At 35.3% G+C, this 22,763-nt stretch overlaps 1 protein-coding gene across 1 annotated transcript in view; it reads right to left on the bottom strand.

Moving 5' to 3' along the window:
- EYS (eyes shut homolog) overlaps positions 1-22,763 on the bottom strand; it is an 870,143-nt gene that overhangs the window by 683,498 nt on the left and 163,882 nt on the right. The window contains exons 9-11 of the mRNA XM_065834576.2: positions 19,355-19,514; positions 1,344-1,448; positions 938-1,077 (exon numbers count right to left, since the gene is read on the bottom strand). Coding sequence (XP_065690648.2) covers positions 938-1,077; positions 1,344-1,448; positions 19,355-19,514 — 405 coding nt within the window. The remainder of the gene's footprint in view (positions 1-937; positions 1,078-1,343; positions 1,449-19,354; positions 19,515-22,763) is intronic.

Below are 22,763 nucleotides of genomic sequence, written 5' to 3'. Positions count from 1 at the left end.
AAAATTGATTAAGCCTTTGAAACACTGGTTATCATGTTTGAACAGCTGTTTGAAAGGGCTATATAGCATTGTGTACATCACTTTTAAAATAACTAGCATAATGGAAAAAAGTACATCTGCATTTTACTTTATCCCATATTGAAATCTCAGTAACTGATGGACCTGCCTGAGTCTGTACTCCACCCTCATGTGAATGAATCCTACCAAAACCAGTTAATTGAAAAAGTCACTAAAGGGAAGTGAGAAAGATACAGCAAATATGTTTCTTAAACACATTAGGGAACACAATGGATGCTATTTTAGCCTAAGCATTGTAAGTATCTAACTTAAAGTTTTCTAGAATACATTGAATGTACAAAAATCAAATTGATTACTATATTCTGTACACATTTAAGAGTAATTTGCAAGGATAATTTTGATGTTTTGTAACTGCATTTTAATCTCTCATTGCAGTGTATTTAGTCTTGCTTTAGTTTTTTTGTTGTTGTTGTTGTTTAGTTGATTATGGTCTATTTTTGTTTATAATGTAAATGAAACTTTTGACATTCTTTCTGTGAGTTAATGTACCATTAATCTACTCTCTAGTAACTTTTAAACACATCAAATATTTCAAGGAAATTTCATCTTAAGTTTCTACACTTCACAATGCAATAGCAGCAAGTAGGAGACAGAAGGAGACATCAATGAGTAAACTTATAAAGAACAAGAAAGGCAGAGCTCAGACATTAGAGTTCATTGCCGAAAGACCAGACTAGTCATATCATGCACTTTTTAATGCATGCGTTACAGAAGAAAGAGGAAGGTTAGTATGAGAATATATCAAAAACAAGTACTGTGCTTAGGAATTCCACGGGTGAGGCCTTGTCAGCTCACTGCTCTTAGAATAACTTGTTTGATTTCCTCAAAACACTGGGGGGAATGTATCACTTTATCCTACCTCTTTTTTTCCAATACACTGTGATAAACACGTGTAATTAAATCCATGAGATTTATCCACACACAGTCCTCCTGGGGCACAGCTTGTATTGTAGAATAGGCAGACATCAATATCCAGTTCACATCTTTCACCTTCAAAACCTGCACCACAAAGAGAATGTTTAATCACAGTTCATTCAGAATATTGACATAGTGTCTGTTCAGCATGTTAGCAGTTAACACCACTCTATTAGAGTAATTTGGCAGTTTTATTTCCTAAACAAAGTGAAAAAGTGGGATTCTTAAAAATGTTAATTGCATACATTGAGATATCTTCCTATTTTTATGTTGTTATTGATCAAACTTAAATATTTGGGTGACATTTTATTTGTTCTGTTAGAAAATACAATAAATTTCCAGTGACTTACCTATAGGGCAATTGCACTTAAAATGGTCTTCATAGTCAACACATGTTCCTCCATTTTTACACGAATTGGAACCACAGTTTTCAATTTGCACCTCACAGAATTTTCCTGGAATTGAAAAAAAATAAGTTCAAATTAGGTTAAGAATTAATATAATGTTCTCAAAAATAAACCATGAACCTTATTAGCAATATTGGTAAAATAACTATTGCATTAAATAATCTTTCTGGATTATTGTTTAGAATTTAAAAACATTGTTTAAGTTTAGACACACCTTTCTCTCCGTTTATATATATAACATAAACCTCAGGGTCTTAAAAAAAAGTCCAAACAAACTCTTTCAACATTCAAAACCAATTTTAAATGGGATCCAAATGGCGATACAGAGCTGAAGAGGGAAGATTTTCACTTTAAATAATTATCTGAGATTGAGTTAATACCTTTGCATTTTCTGCTACTTTACTGCTGCATGAGTCAGCCCTCTATTTCACTGAACAACTACTTGTTCATTTAGTTGAAGTGGTTTTTTTAGCTCAGCAGAAAGAAATAACTGAACTTGTAACTGAACAGTTCTAAAACAGATGTACTGAAGAGAAATAGATCTCTGGTAATGTGTTAAGAGTCAATAAGGAAGACCATCAACTTTACCATTAGTCTTGGAAGACCAGTAGACTTGACGAAAAAGAAAATACATTATTCTTTTTGGTACTGAAAACAATATAATGAATTCTGTGTAAAGGTTCTTCAGATATTTTTTTCCTTGTTATTAGTACGATGTTGTTCCTGTTCCAATTATTTAAAAAAAAAAAAATATATATATTATTTTTTATTTACTACTTGTACAGCAGGGGTTCTGGATTGCGTTCTTTTTTTTTTGTTTATTTGGGTTTGTTTGGTTTTGGTTTTGTTTTCAATTTTAGAAAAGATAAGGCATGAAGAAATGGAGAAATGAAAAGTGAAACAATCTTTACTGGTCAGAAAACCAGAAGAAAGTGGAGAAATTTTAAAAAGTTTCAAGAAGGAGAACTTCAGAAAAGAAAACAATAGTAGATTATTGATGTTTTTATCACCAACCAGTTTGTTATCATTATTACTTCACTCAGTGACTTAAGCAGAAAAAAACAGAAGGGTTGTACAGGAAAATAACATTTGAGAGAGATATACAAGATACTGAGATAATTTCTCTGAACATACATTATGTTCTAAAAAATGTGTCAAAAGTTAGTATTCTACTTTAAATTCTTTGTATGGCAAAAAAAAAATATTTCAAATAACAAAATTGTTTTAAAATTTTTAATCAGCTCTCCTTTCAATCTAAAGCCGGAGACATTAGGAGAACATGAACTAATAGTATGCAATTAATAAGAAATTACTACATCTCTGTTTATGTGAAGGGCTTCTACTAATTTCATTCACTTTAGTCCATTCCTAATATAAACCACTCAACCTTTGAGAAACATACACTGCATCTTTTAATATACTGGAGTGTCAAGCTAAGACCTAAGGATTGCTTTTTATAAACTTCTGTAAATCTAAACAAAAATATACATCTTAAGTCCTTAATGCTATGATTTGTTGGCCAGAGATCTCCATCTTGGGCCAACAGGTGCTGAACCACATGTACAATCTCATGTATTTACAGAGTGGCTGACCAGCATGTTGTACAGACTTTTAATGTTTATGTTGTCCCTTTGCTCTTCAGCCAAAAATAGACCAGTATTAACATATATCAATTTTTCAACAGCCAAGAGTATATTTTACTGTATTACAAAGCTTACTAAGTTAGAAACACTTTAAAAGTATATTATTATTGTAAAATTTTAAAAATAGATAAAATAGGAAATTAGATACTTATTATTGTCTATTATTATAATAAAATATGTACTATTACATGGGCAGCTATGGACAACATGACCTTACATTTACAAGACTCTCATTTGCTCACTTTGTATTAACATTAATAGTAGCTATACATACCTGTATCTCTGGGGAAGTGCCATCGTGATTAAAGCTCATAAAAAGCTATGCTATGAGTCAGGATCAGAGTTATAAAATGTAACTTTGTGTAATATTGTTTGGCAAAAAGACATGATAAAAAATAAAAAGATATTTTAATTGCAAAATCAACTAAATATATTGAGGAAGTTGTTATCTCATAGGAAATGTGGGGTTTTTTCTTTTTTTCTCTTTTCCTTAATGAAGTCTGGAAGGAAAATTTGGAGGAAAAAAAAATGCGTGGAATAAAATTCAACTTAATATGAATTTTGGATCCATTTTTTCATATTTATTCATGAGGGTGGAATTGTCTTGTCCAGGAAAACCTTATGAATAAATATTAGTACTGGCTTAAAAAATTATTTTGCTGCAAATCTGAAATCCTTATAATGGCTGTATCCTTTAAACAAACTTTACAACTTTTCCCTGCACAATGAGGTCAAGAAAACCTAGTAACTCCAAACTGTTATAAAATTTATTAGAATCTGAATACTGCTGAGAAATGCATAATTTATGGTATTAAGATCTGATTAAGTGTTAAATGGATGTCAGGAGAGATCTCCACAGTAATCCACTTAGCTTTTAATGCCTCATTATCACTTCATAGTGAGTGAGGGCTGAATAATTGAGAAATGCAATACTTAGAGAACTCAAACCAGATTTTTGTGTTCAATTAAGTATGTTATTCTTCTATCAGGAATAAGTTCAGCAGGTACAGAAACGAAGGAAAAAATAAAGAAGTTATACAAAATAAGAAGGAGAGAAGGTAATTCAATTAAAGAGTGCGCTATTATACTGTTTATTTTTAAAAATGACCTTAAGCATGAGTTCTTACAAGTTAAATTGTTTAATTACAAATTCTGTTCCCAAGATAACAGTGAAATAAAATGTGGCCACAAATGGGCACAAACTGAGCACACGCATTAACATCAGGAAACTTTTTTTTACTGCAAGGGTGATGAAGCACTACAAGAGGTTGCCCAGAGAGGTAGTGGAATCTCCATACTTGGAGATATTCAAAAGCCATGTCAATATGGTCCTGGGTAACTTGTTGTAGGTGACCCTTCTTGAGCAAAAGAGTTTGACAAGATGACCTCCAGAGGTACCTTTCAAATCTCAAACATTGTGTGATTCTGTGATTCATAGAATATCTCAAGTTGAAAGGGACCCATAAGAATAACTGAGTCCAGCTCCCTGCTCTTCACAGGACTACCTAAAGGTGAACTATATGACTAAGAGCATTGTCCAGGCATTCCTTGAATTCTGACAGGCTTGGTGCTGTTATTACTTCCCTGGGGAGCCTGATACAGTGACCAGCCACCCCCTCAGTAAAGAATCTTTTCCTAATGTACAATCTGAATTTCCCCTGACACAGCTTCATTTCATTTCTTCATGTCCTATTGCTGGTCAACAAAGAGAGATCAGCACTTCTCTCTACACTCTTCCCCTTGAGGAAGTTGCAAACTGTGATGAGGTCATCACTCAGCTTTCTCTTTTCCAAGCTGAACAAGCCAAGTGACCTTGGCCATTCCTCATAAGTCTTGACCTCAAGACTTTTCACCATCTTGATTGCCCTTCTCTGGACACAGTCTAATAGTTTGATGTCCTTCTTATGCTGCAGTACACCAACCTGCACACAATACTCAAGGTGGGTCCATGTCATTGCAGCGTAGAGTGGGATAATCACCTCCCTTGAATGGATAGCTTTGTTGTGTTTGATGCATCCCAGGACACGGTTGACCCTTCTGGCTGCCAGGGCACACTATTGACTCATCTTGCCATCAATCCAAGACCACACATCACTTTCCATAGGGCTGCTCTGCCCCATGATACAGAGCAATATTTGGCTGCTGAAATGTGTACTCCCAGTAATGAAATCTAGAGAGTGGACACTGAGAACACAGCAAGTCCAGCAAAATGCAAAGATCATAGTAGGCATAGGGAAGCCATGGAAGCTGAGCAATGGGAGCAAGAGCAGGAACAGGAGCAGGACACCTCATGGATGGCAGCCATCAAAGATGAGCCATTCCTTAGCAATTTCCTGCTTATAAACAGAGTGTGACATTCATGGTATGGAATACTTCGTTGAACAACATGAATGTCAATTTAGTTGCTGGCCCATCTGTACCTCCCTCCTACCAATTTGCACCTGCAACTAGACAGTTGAAGAAGTCTTTGACAACAGCCAAGATACCAGTGAGTTCTCTTCGTATCAAATCCCAGACACTGGAAAGCTACTGGAAGAAAATATTAACTCTCTCCGAGGATGCTATTTCATTATTCTCAAACTGAACTCAAAACAAAAGACTCTGCTGGCTACTAAGAATAAAAGATCCTAACTAAATGGAAAATTACTTTGATTACAGCAAACACTGACCTTAAGATCTGGAGGAGGAGGAAAAAGTGTGAATATGGAATGGAGGGGAAATTAAATAATGTGTACATCCTAATTTAAAGCACATTTTATTCTTTTTCTTTAGCCACTAGATCTGGCCCAATAATGATGTATTTTTAACATTTCAGTTACATTACAAATAAATTATTTGCTTTAGGTATGTATTAGGTGAACTTCTCCCTTACCCAAACCAAGATATTGAGCATAAAAGAAAGAGCTAGACATGTATGTACTAGTAAGTCTGATTTTACCAAATAACTTCCTGAAGGTCCTTATAAAGAATATAACTCATTGTTGCCTTCCATATTGCAAAGCGTAGAAAAATCAGCATTTCTAATAAGAGTGTTTCATTTTTAACCAACCCAAACATTTGAAGCTCTAAAATCAGAATTTACATTCCTTAGAACTTTAGCTGAACTTGTAGTTGCTAGAGATATTTTTAGGTTTAGGTGATCTGATTTGGTGTGTTTGCACTTCCAGTCTTGATGTAATGTTATCACTTTTCTAGCAGAAGCTGTGTAACAACCAGTATGTTAATAAAGAGTACATAAAGACAATATAGACTAAACAGTTCCCATTCTCTGTTTTATATGGCAACAAGTTTATAATATAAAATATTTTACATGACCTAACACTTTTTTTCAGTGCACAAGTACTGGGACTGCATCACAATTCTTCTTTCCTTTTTATTTTCTTTTCTTTTTTTTTCCTCTCTAAAATTAAAGTAATTTTAGCACTCTACAACTCTATTATTTTTTTTTTTTTTTTCTGGTTTTGAATATAGTTGTAACACACAACTAGATGTACTGCATATGTGCACCCACAGACATACAAAGAGACCCATTACTTTTTTTTTTTTTTTGACTATTTAAACAAAGAAGCTAGTAGGAACATGAAAAAAATGTTATTTTGCAGAGCATGGACAGTTAAGGTTCACCTCCTGAAATGTGGGCCTTTTCATCCATGCTATTTCATTTACAGGCCATAAAAGACTCTTAAATTTTAAAGCATGATTTGTATCATCCTGAACTTTATGTCCAAAATAGGTCAGATGACTGGAGTCTTTAAAATTCTCATTTCTTTCCACAGAATCTGCAGAGACCACCGTGTCAAGCCTGGTATAGAAGTTTACACTGTAGGCACTTAAAAATTAGCAATGATTTATTCCACTTCCAAGAACTTGAAATTCAATTATTTTGAAAGACACTTATAGTAATCTTTATTAGACCCACTAGAAGTTGGAAAACAGGTTTTTCTGGATTCTGAATATTTCTTCATTTTAATTTGGAGTTATGTAGAACTGTGCAGTAAGTGTATTATTAGAGATGCATAGGTATGCTAATTAATCTTTGTGCTTTCAAAGTAAAGTAGTTTCAGTGAATGAGAAAAGAATAAAAAAGCAGACATGAGGAACTGATTTGACAATTCACACATGGAGGTGTTAAAAGTATATGCCTGACTGTAGCTCAAAGCTTTGAACAATTGAGTTTAAATGACTTGGTTTTAACATGAGAATTTGAAAATTCTGTGAAGGGTCACATGACAAATCTATCTTTAATAAACTAGTTATCATAAATGTTAAAATCAAGACTTATCTAGAAAAATATAGATAGTTTTTCAGTACTGTAGAATGAAATATAACTGTATACTCCTTAAAAAAAGTTGTCTTGACCCTACAGATAAACTTGAAAAACAGGAACATATGATTCATCCCATTGATGAAGAGATTTCTACTATAGGCAAGCGGAGAATGCTTACAACTAGATAATCTCCATTGACTATAGATGGAATCTAGAAAACTTGTTTAGAGTAAATTATTAACTTTTAGATTACTCAAGACACATCATACTGAATTAGTTCATTCATTGCCTATCACTACCTCTATCCCAACGTTTACTGAAAAAAAAATATTAATGAATGATACAGCCATCTGAAATGGCAGTTGTCTTGAAAATATATATATTTTTCTACAACTGTCTTTGGAAAATAATCTATGAATATTATTTTTGTCAAAATTTACAGTTTTAATGATAATTTCTCACTTACTTCCAAAATTCCTTGTATTTACATTTTAGGATGGTGTTTCACAAATCCTTTCTTCTGAGTGGAAGAGATTACAGAAAATAAACTCAAGAAAAATGTGATATTAATAATTTTGTAATGGCACAGGTTTTTTTTTTTCTGCTGAAGATCTAAAGGGAATAGTTTTTATTAGCTCCTGAAAAACAAAAAAAAAATTGCTTGGGTTGGAGATAAGAATTTTGTGGTTAGAACTCATCATTTATGAAATCTAATTAGGTGAAAGATATTAGACGTATTTACATTATACAGTGGACAAGTATTCTAGAAAGTTATGCATCCTCTTACGAAAGAAACATAAGCTTTTTAACATAGAGACACACATGTCCCAGTAAGTGAGAGTAGCCAAAGGGAAACACATATGTTCAGTAAATACTGTCCTAGTTTCATATGCTAAGGGGATCCAAACTTTAATGAAAACAGTTCAAATGAATCTTGAGTATGCTTATGCTCAAATTTTACCAACTAGTATCTTTTTATTTGCTTGGAGCTGGATTTAAAGCTTTTTGAAAAGATCAAAAAAACTTCAACTTGGCACAATCAGTTTATGACCTAGCCCCATTGTCTGCTGCTAGTGGATGAGCAACAGGCTATGGATGTTGTCTACCTAGACTTCAGTAAAGCCTTTGACACTTTTTCCCACAGCATTCTCCTACAGAAACTGCCTGTTCATGGCTCAGATGGGCGCACTTTTCACTGGGTAAAATACTGTTTCAATGGCCAGGCCCAAAGAGTTGTGGTGAATGGAGCCAAATCCAGTTGATGGCTGGTTACAATGCTGGGCCCCAGGAACCGGTATTGGGGCCAGTTCTGTTTAATGTCTTTATCAGTGATCTGGATGAGGAGATCAAGTGCACCCTCAGTAAGTCTGAAGATGACACCAAACTGGGCAGGAGTATTGATCTGCTTGAGGGTAGGAAGGGCATATAGAGGGATCTGGACTGGTAGGATCATTGGGCTGAGGCCAATTGCACGAGGTTTAACAAGGCAAAGTGCCAGGTCCTGCACTTAGGTCACAACAACCTCAGATAGCGCTATAGGCTCAGGGAAGAGTGGCTGGAAAGCTGCTTGGCAGAAAATGACCTGTGGGTATTGGTTGACAGCCAACTGAACATGAGCCAGCAGTGTGCCCGGGTGGCCAAGAAGGCCAATAGCATCCTGGTTTGTATCAGAAATAGTGTGGCCAGCAGGACCAGGGAGAGGATTGTCCCCCTGTACTTAGCAGTGGTGAGGTCACACTTCAAACACTGGGTTCAGTTTTGGGCCCCTCAGGACAAGAAACAGATTGAGGTACTGGAGTGAGTTCAGAGAATGGCAACGAAGCTGGTGAAGCGTCTGGAGCAGCCTAATAAGGAATGGCTGAGGGAACTGGAGCTACTTAGCCTGGAAAGAAGGAGGCTGAGGGGAGACATCACTCTCTGCAACTACATGAAAGTAGTTTGTATCATGGAGGGTGTTGGTGTCTTCTCCCAAGTAAGAAGAGATGGGATGAGAGGAAATGGCTTCAGGTTGCGCCAGGGGAAGTTTAGATTGGATATTAGGAAAAACTTCTTCACTGAAAGGGTTGTCATGCATTGGAACAGGCTGCTCAGGGAAGTGGTTGAGTCACCATCCCTGGAGGTGTTTAAAAGACACATAGGTGATGTTCTTGGGGACATAGTTTAGAGGTAGACTTGGCAATGCTAGGTTAATGGTTAGACTCAATGGTCTTAAAGATCTTTTCCAACCTAAACTATTCTATGATTCCATGATTCTATGACTTTACAATTCTACAATTCTATGAATTATAAACATGGGCACATATTCTCAAATGTTAAATATGCAGTTAAATTTTCGCATTCTCCTGGTTTAGAATGAAATGAATCATTCAAGGACTCTTAGGAAGAGCCCTTCCTGAAAGTTCCTCTGTATTTGTTGTTTAAAGAGTCTTTTAGCTGAGCAACTCTTTGCAGAATGTCTTTGTTTGAGATGTATTTTATTAACCTTGGCTCTTAAATTAACTCCTCATTCCAGAACATGCAATTTGACTTTTGACCATCTAGTAGATTATCTGTCCTTTCTCTTAACTACCTCCAGGATTTAGCTGGAAATGTTACCTTAACAATTCAGGCCTTGGCAAAGTCTTTTGTAGGTTTCTCTTTCAAATAATCTCTTAGTCTCTCGGGGAGTCAGGGGAGGTGTAGTGTGGACTGTTTTTTTGTTTTGTTGCCAGTCCAAGTGCCCTCCATATGTCTCACTACAAAATCTGTTCATAAAAGAAAAACAAACCAGGATACTAGAAGAACATGTAAAACATTTTTCATGCCTGGAACAGAGAAATTTCCTCTAGTTTTATCCCCTTCCATTCTCTTTTAAACTCCTCCTTGTCTGAAGGGAATCAGTCAATCATATGTGAAATATGAAGAAATACAGAACAACCACTCATAGAGAGAGAAACTTCAGAGAGAAACTCATAGAGAGAAACTTCCAGAACAAGCATCCTACCTAGCCTGGATAAACTACTCCATACTTGCAGGTTCCTCTACCCTCTGGATCCCACAGATCCCCTACCTGTCTCATAAAAACTCTCCAAGGGACATGAAAGTGCTCAACCTACGTGAGCTAGATGGCAAGGATGCAACTAATAGAACACCAATGTTTCTGTGTGTGTGCTTATTGGATTAATTTCAGTGTTGACAAGAGAATCCAAGAACAGGGTATTACAGGAAGGCAGTTTGCTCACAGCTGTACCCACAGCTATCTCAAATCTGTAACTCTCCAAAATGAGTCTCTTCTTTAGCCAGACATCCTCTCTGGATATACTCGTTCTTGCTCTACCATTGCTATGAGCCCAGGTGGTGTAGAACTTCAACTTCAACAAAAATTTCAGATTTTAAAAATAATAAATGGTTTGTACGAGCCAAAGAAAAACTGTCTCAGGTTACGGAAAATCATACACATTTCCAATTTTTTTTTTTTAATTTAGTTTTGCAGTTTTTCCCATTTTCCCAATTGCCAAATTATGTCTGTTTTGTAATTTTTTTGCTTAATTATAAAAATCTCAAAAGAATATTTTTTTACTCACATTTGAGTTTTTGTAGGAAATTCAGCAGAATGTATTCAGCTATCTCAAATCACCTATAGGGTAAATCTGTTTAAGAAAGCACACTACTCAACTTACTTTTACATTGTTGAAATGAGGACTTCCTAATGATATTCATAAAATTGTTTTTTAAGAAAAAAAAGCATAAACAACCATGCATTTGCAGAGGTAGATAAAATGCTACAAGAGATTACTGTTTTCTCAAATTTGAGTGAACCTACTTTGTGCAGCATGCAAATGGAAAGAGAGTTCTCATATGGTTGGCTGGTTGGTAGCCTCTACGTGAAGGTCATTAGCAAAGAAACAATCTAACTAAGATCAGCAAGAAAATATTAACCTTGGTTCGTATTTTTGTTTACTTTAAAACCACAGGTGGTTGCATTGTTAATGCGAACATTTCTCTCTCTACCTCTTTTTTTTTTTTTTTTTTTTTTTTAATTTTGCTTGGATTATTTCAAGCATGCTTGAGAGACTGAGTAATATTCAGTTCCAGCACAAGTCAGGTGAAATGGCAAATGGAAAAATAGTTTTTAGCAAGATGAATGTCAAACATCCAAACATTCAGGCTTTCATTCCTAGAACAAAAGTAAAATTGTGTATGGTTCATCGAATACAAGCCCCCTGCCTACTCAATCACACATGTAGTCATTCCACAGAAGTTCATTATATAAACTGATTACCTTCCATCTTAGCTGCTATTTTTTCCTCTCATTTGGTAATCTGAAAGATTAATACTTTAATAGGTAGGAGGGATTTTGTTTGTTTGTATGTTTCATTTCTATTATAAATATATTAATAGATCATTTACAATCATATATGTGCATTTCAGTGCACTTACTCCACACCCTGACATAAAAAGTCAGGGTAAAATGCAATCAAAACATACAATGTTCTCAGAGAAATCTTCTATACTTTTTATTTAAAATCTCAATAAACTGGAACTTGCACCTAGCTTTTTTGAAATGGATGCAGATCAACACAGGCCTAACTGTCAAAGATCTTTCAAATAGATACATATTTTTTTTAATGTTAGGATGCAAATAAGTTTAGTTCCTGGCTTCATTTGACATTTTCTGTCTTCAACTGGAGCTATCTAAAATTAGGAAGAGCTAATTAGGATTTTCATCTCTCTGCATATCAATGCCCCCCCCCATGAGAAAAGGATAATGATGCTTCTTTACTCGGAGGAATATCATAAGATTACAGACTAACTTTACTAGATGATAACAGAATTTGCTGTTGATTTCAGAGTATGTCAGACATTATACTATTTTCTACTCCTTTTTATTTTCTGTCAGTCTCCCCTTATATTCTGTGCTCTAGTCTACTTCTGGATTCAGTATCACCCTCACAGATTCTTCTTTTATACAAAATAATCTATATTCATTTATCTCTATACACAATACTTTCTTCCCAAAGCAAGGTGAAATAAAGTTTACCATTTTTCAGAAGTAATATTTTACTGTACTGAAGCAGTACTGAAATACTGGACTATACTTCCTTGTGCAGCATTGTACAGATCATTCTTAAGGTGCCAGAGTTCATACAATCCACTACGGAATACCTCCTGATGGAAGACTGTTTGAGGTTGCCTAAAGAACGCATAAAATCAGGATATTGCTCAGTGCCCTTCGCACAACCATTATATGACCAACAGTAGCCTATTGTGGGTACCAAACCTGCCAGCCTTAGTTGCACAGGCAAATTTTTGTTCCTAAATCACACTGTTCTCTGGTTTGTATTGGCCAAGAAGAATAGTTTACAATAAGAGGCATGAATGTCACACTTGGGGTTCCAGAAAGGTGGTGGTTTTAAGTTTTATAAAAATTTCTTGGCAGATTGACTCATTATTTAGATATGAGAATTCTGGATTGAGAACAGGGTGAGATGGGTTATAAACCTGGAGTAAAGATGAATGCAAGTGTATAGGGGTGGCAACCCATATTTTCCACAAAGATTGATGCTAGTTCTAATGTTATTTAATGTTATCAGTTATGTTATCAATGTTATTAATTATCTGAAAAGCAGATTCAACATACAGAGTTTCTACAAATTGGTGCCAAATACTAAATCGAAAGGTATAATACAAACAGATCTAAAGAAGTTAAATATTTTAAAGGAATATGTTTCAAAAGTGAGATATATCTCAGGAAATAGCAATGGAAGGAAGTATATTTCAGAAAAAGGAAAACTAAATCTGAGCTATTCAGAGAGAGAATGTCCCAGAGTGAAGACCAAGGTATAGAAGTTGTTGCTGAATGTAGGTTTTCAATGTAATACAGGTTGAAAAAAAGTGGATAGATTTTACAATGCCTATAGAGACTGCTTATGTCACAGGAAAAAATATACATCAATAGCAGACCACAATAACACAAATGAAAATATGCCTTCAGTCTGTCACATTGTAGTATTGTAAATAGTATTTCAGAGTTGTTTGGTTTGGTTTGATTTGGTTTGGTTTGGTTTTTGTTTGTTTATTTGTTTTTAGAAGGAACAACTACTGAACACAGAGCTTGAGGAACAGCATAAGAAAGCCTTCAAGATTTAGTTCATATGTTAGCGTAATACTATTATAGCTTCAGTGGAGATAAAGTGGACCCTGTCAGCAAATGATGTGGTACACTCTGTATGAGAAGAAGTAGGCAATACAAGGTTATGCACAATTATCCATACTTTAAAGAGGAAAGTTGAGTTCATGTTAGTATAAGAATAATGTTGTAGATTGGTTTACTTGAACAGGGTTTGCTACATAGATGTATTCATGATATTTTCTTCAGAAACAATAAATCCCAACTTGGATGCTTCCACTACATAGAAAGACTTCGGGAGCTAAAACATGTAAGAGTAAGACTCTTTAAAGAAATACAATACAGCTATAAATATCTGCTGTGTAAGAAAAATAGTCAGTAGGTCTACATGACACTGTTGTTCACCTCTCCAATGCATTTTCTATTTTTAAACACACTGTATTTAAAACTACACTACACATCATGTTTTAAACCCATTAGTGTGACAAGTGATTTTATAGTGCTTTTGATAACTTTTCTACCTAGCTAAAGTCTGAAATGCTGTACTTGGTTGAGCTAATCAACACAGGCTCAGCTGAGGTGCAGAACAAATGTCTCTATGACTATTACAGATCGTCAACTTTTTAAACTGCTTCAAACAATATGTTCTGAAAGCTTTTTGACTGAATTTACATAAAAGGTGTATTAATACTTTCCTCCTGATTCTTATTGATAATTTGATGATTTTGGGGGGTGATATACAGCTATTTGAATGTACACTATCTCTCCAGCTGCCTCTCCGGATGCTTAAAGAAAGCTGCAAATTTGTAGTTTCACTTGTCACTTACAGTAGATTTATGTTGAGTAATGAGAATGAATAAGGCATTGACGTTCTCTATGAAAGACCCATGAAACTATCCATGGAGAAAAGATCTTATATTTCTTTTAGGTTTTACTTTGAATGAGTAAACAAGGAAAGAATAGACATTGATAGATGTAAAGCCAGAAGAGACAGACAAGCTAAAGCAAATTGACAGAGCTCTGGAAAACCCCTGAGAGTAAATTAGGGAGTTTGACAGAGGTGGATGAAAGTAATTTTTAGAGTTCATGAGCAGATGTAGCCAGTTAGAGTATCTTATATTTCAGGTTTAAGTGCACATTTTTAAGCACCTCTTTCAATCGAGAACTTTACGCAATCATTTACTTACAAATCCATAGACACTGATGATATCTATGCTTCTTAACAAACTACAGCATCTTTAAGTTAACCATGTTATATGAGCTACTCTCAATGGGTAAGAATTCTTTAAAAATTCTTTCTTATTCATAAGGGCTAAATATATTCTCTGTACAGAAACTTAAACTGGAAAACAAAATTTTAAGAACTATTAACATATTAATTAATATCCCTGTGCACTGGAAACACTGTTCAATTTTAAAAGCAGCTGAATGTAGATACTGATAGTTTTCTTTGAAATATCAGGTAGAATATTTTCACAGTCTTTTGGCTTTTCAAGAAATTTTTGCATGTGAAAGAAAAAAAAACCCAAATATTTCCAGCATAAAAATTTCAGTAGTCATACTTTTTCTTGTGGAAATCAAGACCTGAGAAAAATTGTTGATTTAAACTGCTGTTGGTTGTAGTCTGCCTGGCATTCCCACAAGTATGGTACAACATCATTCATTAGCACTTGCTTAGTGTTCTAGAGTTCATCATCTACTCAAAATTAAATGTTACAGCAGTATGGTTTACTATGTTATTTTTATTTTTGAACTGCCTACTCCTATATTATTTTATCTTGGTTAGTAAAGTGGAATGCTCCAGATGTTTTCATGTAATTCAGCTTGATATCTTCTTAGGTAAAATATCATTGCAAGGAACTGTGCTCTGGCTAAAACCATTTGCCTTTCACCCTAACCAATACTATTCAGCCACTCCCTGTTCTAAAAAGCATTTTAAACAGCAGGAAGTATTTATAGATTAAGAGTACTAGAGATTGAATTACTTTGGTTGTGTTCTAGTTTTGGCTGGGATAGAGGAAATTTTCTTCCTAGTATCTAGTATAGTGTTGTTGTTTGGATTTAGTATAAGAATAATGTTAATAACACACTGATGTTTTTGCTAAGCAGTCAAGGACTTTTCAGCTTTTTATATTGGCCTGCCAATGAGAAGGTGGGATGTGCAAAAAATATTGTGGGGAGACACAGATGGGACATTGAAATGAAACAATCCATGTCAGCAGTTCCCCAGGTTTTGCAGAGCAGACCAATTCTTCCTGATGTTCAGTTACGGTGTCTGTCACCTCAAGTAATGGCTACCTATGATGGAGCCCTGCTTTCCTGGAGGTGGCTGAACACCTGCCTGTTAATGAGAAGCAGTGAATGAATCTTAGTTTTGCTTTGCTTGTGTGCACAGCTTTCGTTTTACTGATCAAACTGTCTATCACAACCTACAAGTTTTCTCGCTTTTACTCCCACAGCCCATCGGGGAGGGAGTGAGCAAGTACCTGTGTGGGGCTTAGCTATCTGCTTCAGTTAAACCGCTACAGGTTGTTATTTTTGCTTTCTGTCAGTTATCACTGAAATTTCTTTTTAACAGAAAATTGAATCCTTTTCAAAGCAGTGAGCTTTTCCCTTTTTCTTCATTTAGTGAAGATAAGTATTTTGAGTGAATCTCTCTAGTAATACTTAGCAAGTGACTTTTGTTCCATTATTTCAGTCCATGGTCATTGATGTTTGGAATCTGTGTGCACTAACAATTTCTCTCTCAAAGGTGACAATGGTAATAACACATAAAGTGCAATGAACAAAGCATGTATTGCTGAGACATATACTGCAGTGTAATCCCTGTGATATAGGGACCTCTCATGATGCTACAAAACACCTTTACCTTTAACGCAAGGTATAGAGCTGTGGAAGGAATGTTGTTCTTTTTGTCTATTGGAGGTTTGAGATTTATGTCTCCCACTGTTCTTCAATGTGAAATAGAGAGCTTCCCCAAATATTCTGGAGATGGCTGAAGACCTGCTGTAAATAGCAAGTAGTTAATGAATTTCTCATTTTGCTTAGCTTATGTGTGCAGCTTTTTCTTTCTCTATTAAACTGCTTTTACTTCAACCTTCAAAAGTTGTCTTACAAGTACATGTACCCTTTGATATCCTATATGTTCTTTTCCAGGACCAGAAATTCCTTCTACAGGAGACTTACATAATTCAATAGTCCAAGCTTCATCCAGATCTCTTTCTACTAATATCCCGTGTACCATGCAATATACCAAGGGAAAGTGTAGAGTATTGCATCTGGGTAGGAACAACATCAGGTTCCAGTATAGGTTGGGGAATGACCTATTAGAGAGCAGTGTAAGGGAAAGGGACCTGGGGGTCCTGGTAGGCAGCAGGATGACGATGAGCCAGCACTGTGCCCTTGTGGCCAAGAAAGCAAATGGCATCCTGGGGTGTATTAGAAGTGGGGTGGTTAGTAGGTCGAGAGAAGTTCTCCTTCCCCTCTACTCTGCCCTGGTGAGACCACATCTGGATTATTGTGTCCAGTTCTGGGCCCCTCAGTTCAAGAAGGACAGGGAACTGCTGGAGAGAGTCCAGCGTAGGGCAACCAAGATGATTAAGGGAGTGGAGCATCTCCCTTATGAGGAAAGGCTGAGGGAGCTGGGTCTCTTTAGTCTGGAGGAGACTGAGGCGTGACCTTATTAATGTTTACAAATATACCAAGGGTGAGTGTCACGAGGATGGAGCCAGGCTCTTTTCAGTGACAAACAATGGTAGGGACAAGGGGTAATGGGTTCAGACTGGAACACAAGAGGTTCCACTTAAATTTGAGAAGAAACTTCTTCTCAGTGAAGGTAACAAAACACTGGAACAGGCTGCCCAGGGGGTTGTGGAGTCTCCTGCTCTGAAGACATTCAAAACCTGCCTGGATGCCTTCCTGTGTAACCTCATATAGGTGTTCCTACTCCAGCAGGGGGATTGGGCTAGATGATCTTTTGAGGTCCCTTCCAATCCCTAACATTCTGTGACTCTGTGTAGAAATTATCAGCCTTTTCTCAACTCAGTAAAAGAGAGAAAGAAAAAAAATAAACTGTGGATAAATCTGTGAATGATCTCAATGATTCTTCTAAAAGGAAAGTTTGAAGATGAGGAAAAAGTATGTAATTGAAATAGTACTTTAAATTCTGTTTGCTCAGTTTGCTTGGGTGCAGTTAATTTTAGCAGTCAGAAGATTAATTAAAGGACTATTCTACAAACTAAGTTAAGTGTCTAACATGCCTAATCAATTCCTGTCAATATTATTACTCTAAACACAAGGAAAGATAGTGACTAATTAGAGGAAGCTTCTTCAAGGACAACTGGTCTACTGTGCAAAATCGGAGAAACTGCTGACATAGATTATTTCATTTCAATGTCATAAGCTGTTACTTACATGCACTGTTGTAGATACAACGGGTTTTATCCACTTTCAGAGAAGAAAATAAGAAAAAGGAAAATATGGAACTAACTGTAGAAATAAATCAAAAGCACAGAAGTCATGACATCTATTCAACAAAAATAACTATATTTTATAACCTTCTTGTTCTCTCCTTTGAGAGTTTAAACCAAACACATGGAATCAATTATGCAAAATGTATTTTACATAGAAACAGAAATAAGAAATGTAGTTTAAAATTGCACTTGTGTGTATATGCCGAGCTTCTTCAACCAAAAAGAAATGTTTTTATTACTTTTTAAATCAAAATTCTGCTTTTCACAGCTGAGAATGTTACATCATATCATAGTTTCTTTTCCATAAGATAAGTCTGTTCCAAATATGATTTAGATGTTAATGCAAAGGCTGCAGCTGTAGTGTTTATAATTTATAAACATAATTAAGAACAATTAGATGTGAAATTGCAATAGGCTTTCTGGTTGCAGATGTTATTTAATTCAGAGTCAAGTAAACATGCCAAAATTACCACTGCATTGTCTTTCCTTCTGACCCTTACCTCCCTTCCCAAGCACACAAATGAAATAAACAGGTATAAACAAAAAATGCTATCAAAAAAAAAGCATGAAGGAGTAACTTACCATTTAAAAATAAAGTGGAAAAACAACCCATACTACAATATAAAGAATATAAATAGGAAGAATAAAAGAATAAAAGGGAAAGAATCTTGGCTTTATATTAAGATGTCCCTGAACACTGACGTCATACTTGAACTCAGTCATAACTCAGTGCTTAGTACAGTTAAATTGTATTAAATGCATATATTTGTTGCTTTTTACTATGTCTTGTCAGACTTTTGTTTCATTATTATGTTGTACATTCCCGGAGTATTCCAACCACTAACAGATGTCTTACATAGGTGGTCTTAATTTCGCTCTGAAAATGCTTACTCATTGATGACACAGAGAGCCTTGAAGACTTGTTTACTATGTCTCACATTACCTTAGACTTCTAAAGACAAGTAAAATGAATCTGTTAACCCCACCCCAAATTCAGTTGCATAAGTCATTTGTAGCCCACCAAGAAATTAAATAGGAACTGGGATTCAGCTCTCAGAAAGATAACTAAAGATATCTGAACAAATATAGGTTGATAACAAACTAACAAACTCCCTGGGATCCATTGCTTTCATTAATTTGATCTCCAGGAACTATAATGAGAAGGCAGACATCTAGCTCACATGTGGAAGTTCTACATGTAGACATATGGTTAGTCTCTTAAACTGAAGCTGAAGCCTACTCTAGATCTATTCTTACTATAACTTTCATGTGGATGCTTCAAAAGTAACCTGAGTTTGATTTAGATTGTGTAGGCATCAGAATACAGGGCAGAAAACACAGAGGAGTGATTACTCCTACAAACACTTCTCTATTCCTTATTTTTGAAAATTCAACACTCCTATACTTTAATATTTTAAAGGAAATGAAACTACAAACTTTTACATTATTTGTGTATGCCTTACCTGTGAAATCATGAGGACACAAACACTGAAACGAAGGTTGCTGTCTCAAGTGGCTCATATCAACGCAAGTTGCTCCATCAGGACAACTATTTGGGTAAATTAAACATGCATTTTCAGCAAATTGGCAAAATTCTCCTGCCCATCCAGGTGCACAGAGACACTAAATATAACAAACACACACAAACACAAAAGAGAAAGCACAACATGAAAATGTAATGTGAAAGTTTGCAGAAATTTCTTTGTGTACTGTATTTTACTTCTGAGTAAAAGTACTGTAGAATGTAGAGTGTTACATCCAGTTGACACTATTGTTCATGCTTGTATTTGCAGATAATAAAACAGTTGAAAGAGGCAGAAGTCATCTACAATGTCTGCTGAAAAGGTGTAGGAATAGAGGACACATGAGTAGGAGGAAATGGCAAAGATAATTACTGACTGTGACAGATGGAGCTGCCTGCAGGAAGAGAAGAACTGAGTGTGAAAAAGGGATTTTAAAGGCCTGGAGGTGAGGAAGAAACCAAATAGTGACACTAAATCAGCCTGCAAGGTAGACAGTAGACAACCAGTAATGAGAAAACAAAACAGGAGATTCTGTTCTACATTCTAATAGTATCTGTTAACTAAAATAAATAAAAATAATTTATTCAGAGGGGGAAGATTTGATGCAATCTATTGCCTTTCCTCATACATCATGTGCTGCAATCCTTTCACAATGTCTATAGCTCTGCTGGACTTCTTCCAAATTTGTCAAAGACTACTTCTTTTTTTGTTTTGTTTTGTGCGGGTTTTTTTGTACATTGAAGCCCCCAACTGTACACAGTAGTCTAGGGGTGGCCTCATAAGTGCTGAGCAGAAGGGACTAATGACTTCGCTTGACCTCTTAACTATCCTTTGCTACTTTGGGATGCCAGTTTGATTCCTTATTTGGAAAATCAGTACAATTATTTTTCAATGTGAAAAATATTTTAAAAGGTTGGTTTGGTTGGTTTATGCAACCAACATAAAAGAAACATTAGATGCTGTTTTCACTCTACTTGTTATTTCTGTTTTGGGGATAGCTGTTGCCAGGTGATGCATTGCTTCATTAAAAAATAATTCTTTGTATAAATGTTCTGTTGTTTTGTGGAGGCATTTTGTGATTCTGTTAAGATATTAAAAATGTTTGGTGATCCTTAACCACCATTTTCTATCTTGGAAAAGGAAAATCATAAAACAAAATTCCAGTTAAAAACCTCTGTTTCCAATTTTGCACAGCTGCCTAATGGCTTTAGATATATCCAGCTTAACTGTCAAGATGAATACAGAAATTCTGGTTACAACTTAACATTGTGGTGACTGTTTAATATTCTGCTTGTACACCTTTTTCAGGCGGCAGAGACTAAAGGGCGCTGATATATCATAATCTCCTATAACATTGTACGTTTATTATTGTCTACTAAAAGTGAAAGTATAGCTATAGAAAAAAATCTCCAAACTTTTAGAGGTCTTTACTATAAGCTTGAGGTAGTTGACACTGAAATGTATTCAATTAATTTTAAATATGTTATATGTATCATCATTAGGAAAAAGTTCTTCTCTGAGATTATGGTTGGTCATTAAGCCAATTAGAGTTCCAGGAGTATCTTGATGATGCTCTCAGTCATGGGATTTAGTTTTAGGTAGTCCTGTAAGGGACAGGGAGATGGATTCCATGATCCTTATGGATGCCTTCTAATACTAGAAATATTCTATGATTCTATGTGTTATTTACAAGAAGAACGCAACTGTGGGGAACAGTTGACCAATCTGTGCATTTTGTATAAACTGTACATTTCCAGTCCTAGTATAGTTCCCATTTAAATACCTGTGCAACTGTGTATTTATATTATATATTATTCTAGTAGATCCATTAAGATGCATCATATGAAGATAAGTAAAGGTATAACATGATCAGAATTTTAACAAAATACTTTTTGTTTAAATAAGCTCTTGGAATGCAAGGTTTTTACTTTATTATATGAAGAATTCTACTGTTCATTACCTTCTGTACTGCTCAGAGATGCTTAACAGCAAATATGAAATGTACCTAGGGTGTTTTGATGCTGTTTATTTCAATGAAATATGAAAAGCAGGAAAAGGTTATTTTGATAAAGTTCAAATTAAATACCAAAGAAGCACCAAACTATATAGGACATTTTAAACTTTATGTGAGCTTTTCTGTAGAATTACTGGTACTGTTTGGAATAAAATAGACTAATTAACTTGTGCAAAACTAGCCCCTAATGGAAGTATCTGACTTTGAACTTCTGCTGTTTGAATAGTCAGCTGGAAGGACAAATAAGTGGCTTCACAGAGATGAAACTATTGTTCAGATAGTCCACAGGGAGAAAACAGCAGGAGAGACACTATATTTTTAAAAAAGGAAAACAGCAATAGTCTATTTTATATGTTGTACATAAGTATGAAAGTCGCATCTGAGAGCAGTAGATTTTGCAGTGCCAACTTTCATTGCTTCTAGCACTGCTAGTAGAGCTGTTATAAATATTCATAAAAATGTTATCATTCCAACCAACTGCTTTAGTATATAGTATGCCAACCATATTTAATGTTTGTTTCCTTATGACTTTTTTATACTCAGAAATCAAATGTTGATTGATAAAGTGCAGTGTGTTCAAAAAGCCTTAGTGTTTATTTCTTTCTTTTTTTGTTTGTTTGTTTTGTTTTTGTTTTGTTTTGTTTTTTTGTTTGTTGGTTTGGGTTTTGTTTGTTTTGGTTTTTGTTTTCTTTTGTTTTATTTTATTTTGTTTTGATTTAGTTTTGTTTTGTTTTTAAACTACATTTTTTAAACAAGGTAATGTTTTATCTCAGCTATACTCCCTCTTAATTCAGGATATGTTATCTAGAACTCATTTCTCCTCTTATGCAATAAATACAAATGGCTTCTCTAAGAATAAGTCTGAGGCCTTTTTAGACCTATGAGATTCAAGCAGTGTGACTCATGTAGCTCAGTTCTGGAGATTATTGCTAATTCTGCGTACAGATGTTTATCATCTGGGTTATAAATTCAGCCATACTTCTGGGGATAAAGTTTTATCAAAGAGCATTGAGACTGAGAGTGGCTCTTCAGGGAAGAACTTACAAGGAAGCGAAGGGGAGCAGTGGCATCAGAGTTTGCACCAAGGCTGTTCAGGCTGATGTAGGCTGTATTGCAGACCCTGCAGGGCTTGGCACTGCTTGACACTCTTCTGAAAAGAAGCAGACTGATTCTCAGCCTGACAGCTGGCTGTTGAGTCTGGTTCTGCACCCACAAGGACAAACCTCATCTGGCAAGGCATGAAAGTTGGAGCTTTGTCTGCCCAATTGTAGTTTCTTCACAAGTTCTCTTGAATGTGTACCATGCACTGGCTTTCTGACATGGGGCAAAACAAAA

This window comes from Patagioenas fasciata, chromosome 3 (genome assembly GCF_037038585.1).
Source record: "Patagioenas fasciata isolate bPatFas1 chromosome 3, bPatFas1.hap1, whole genome shotgun sequence".
NCBI classification, from domain to species: Eukaryota; Metazoa; Chordata; class Aves; order Columbiformes; family Columbidae; genus Patagioenas; species Patagioenas fasciata.
The sequence above is the reverse complement of the archived record's forward strand: the minus strand, read 5'-3'. Positions and strand labels throughout refer to the sequence as shown.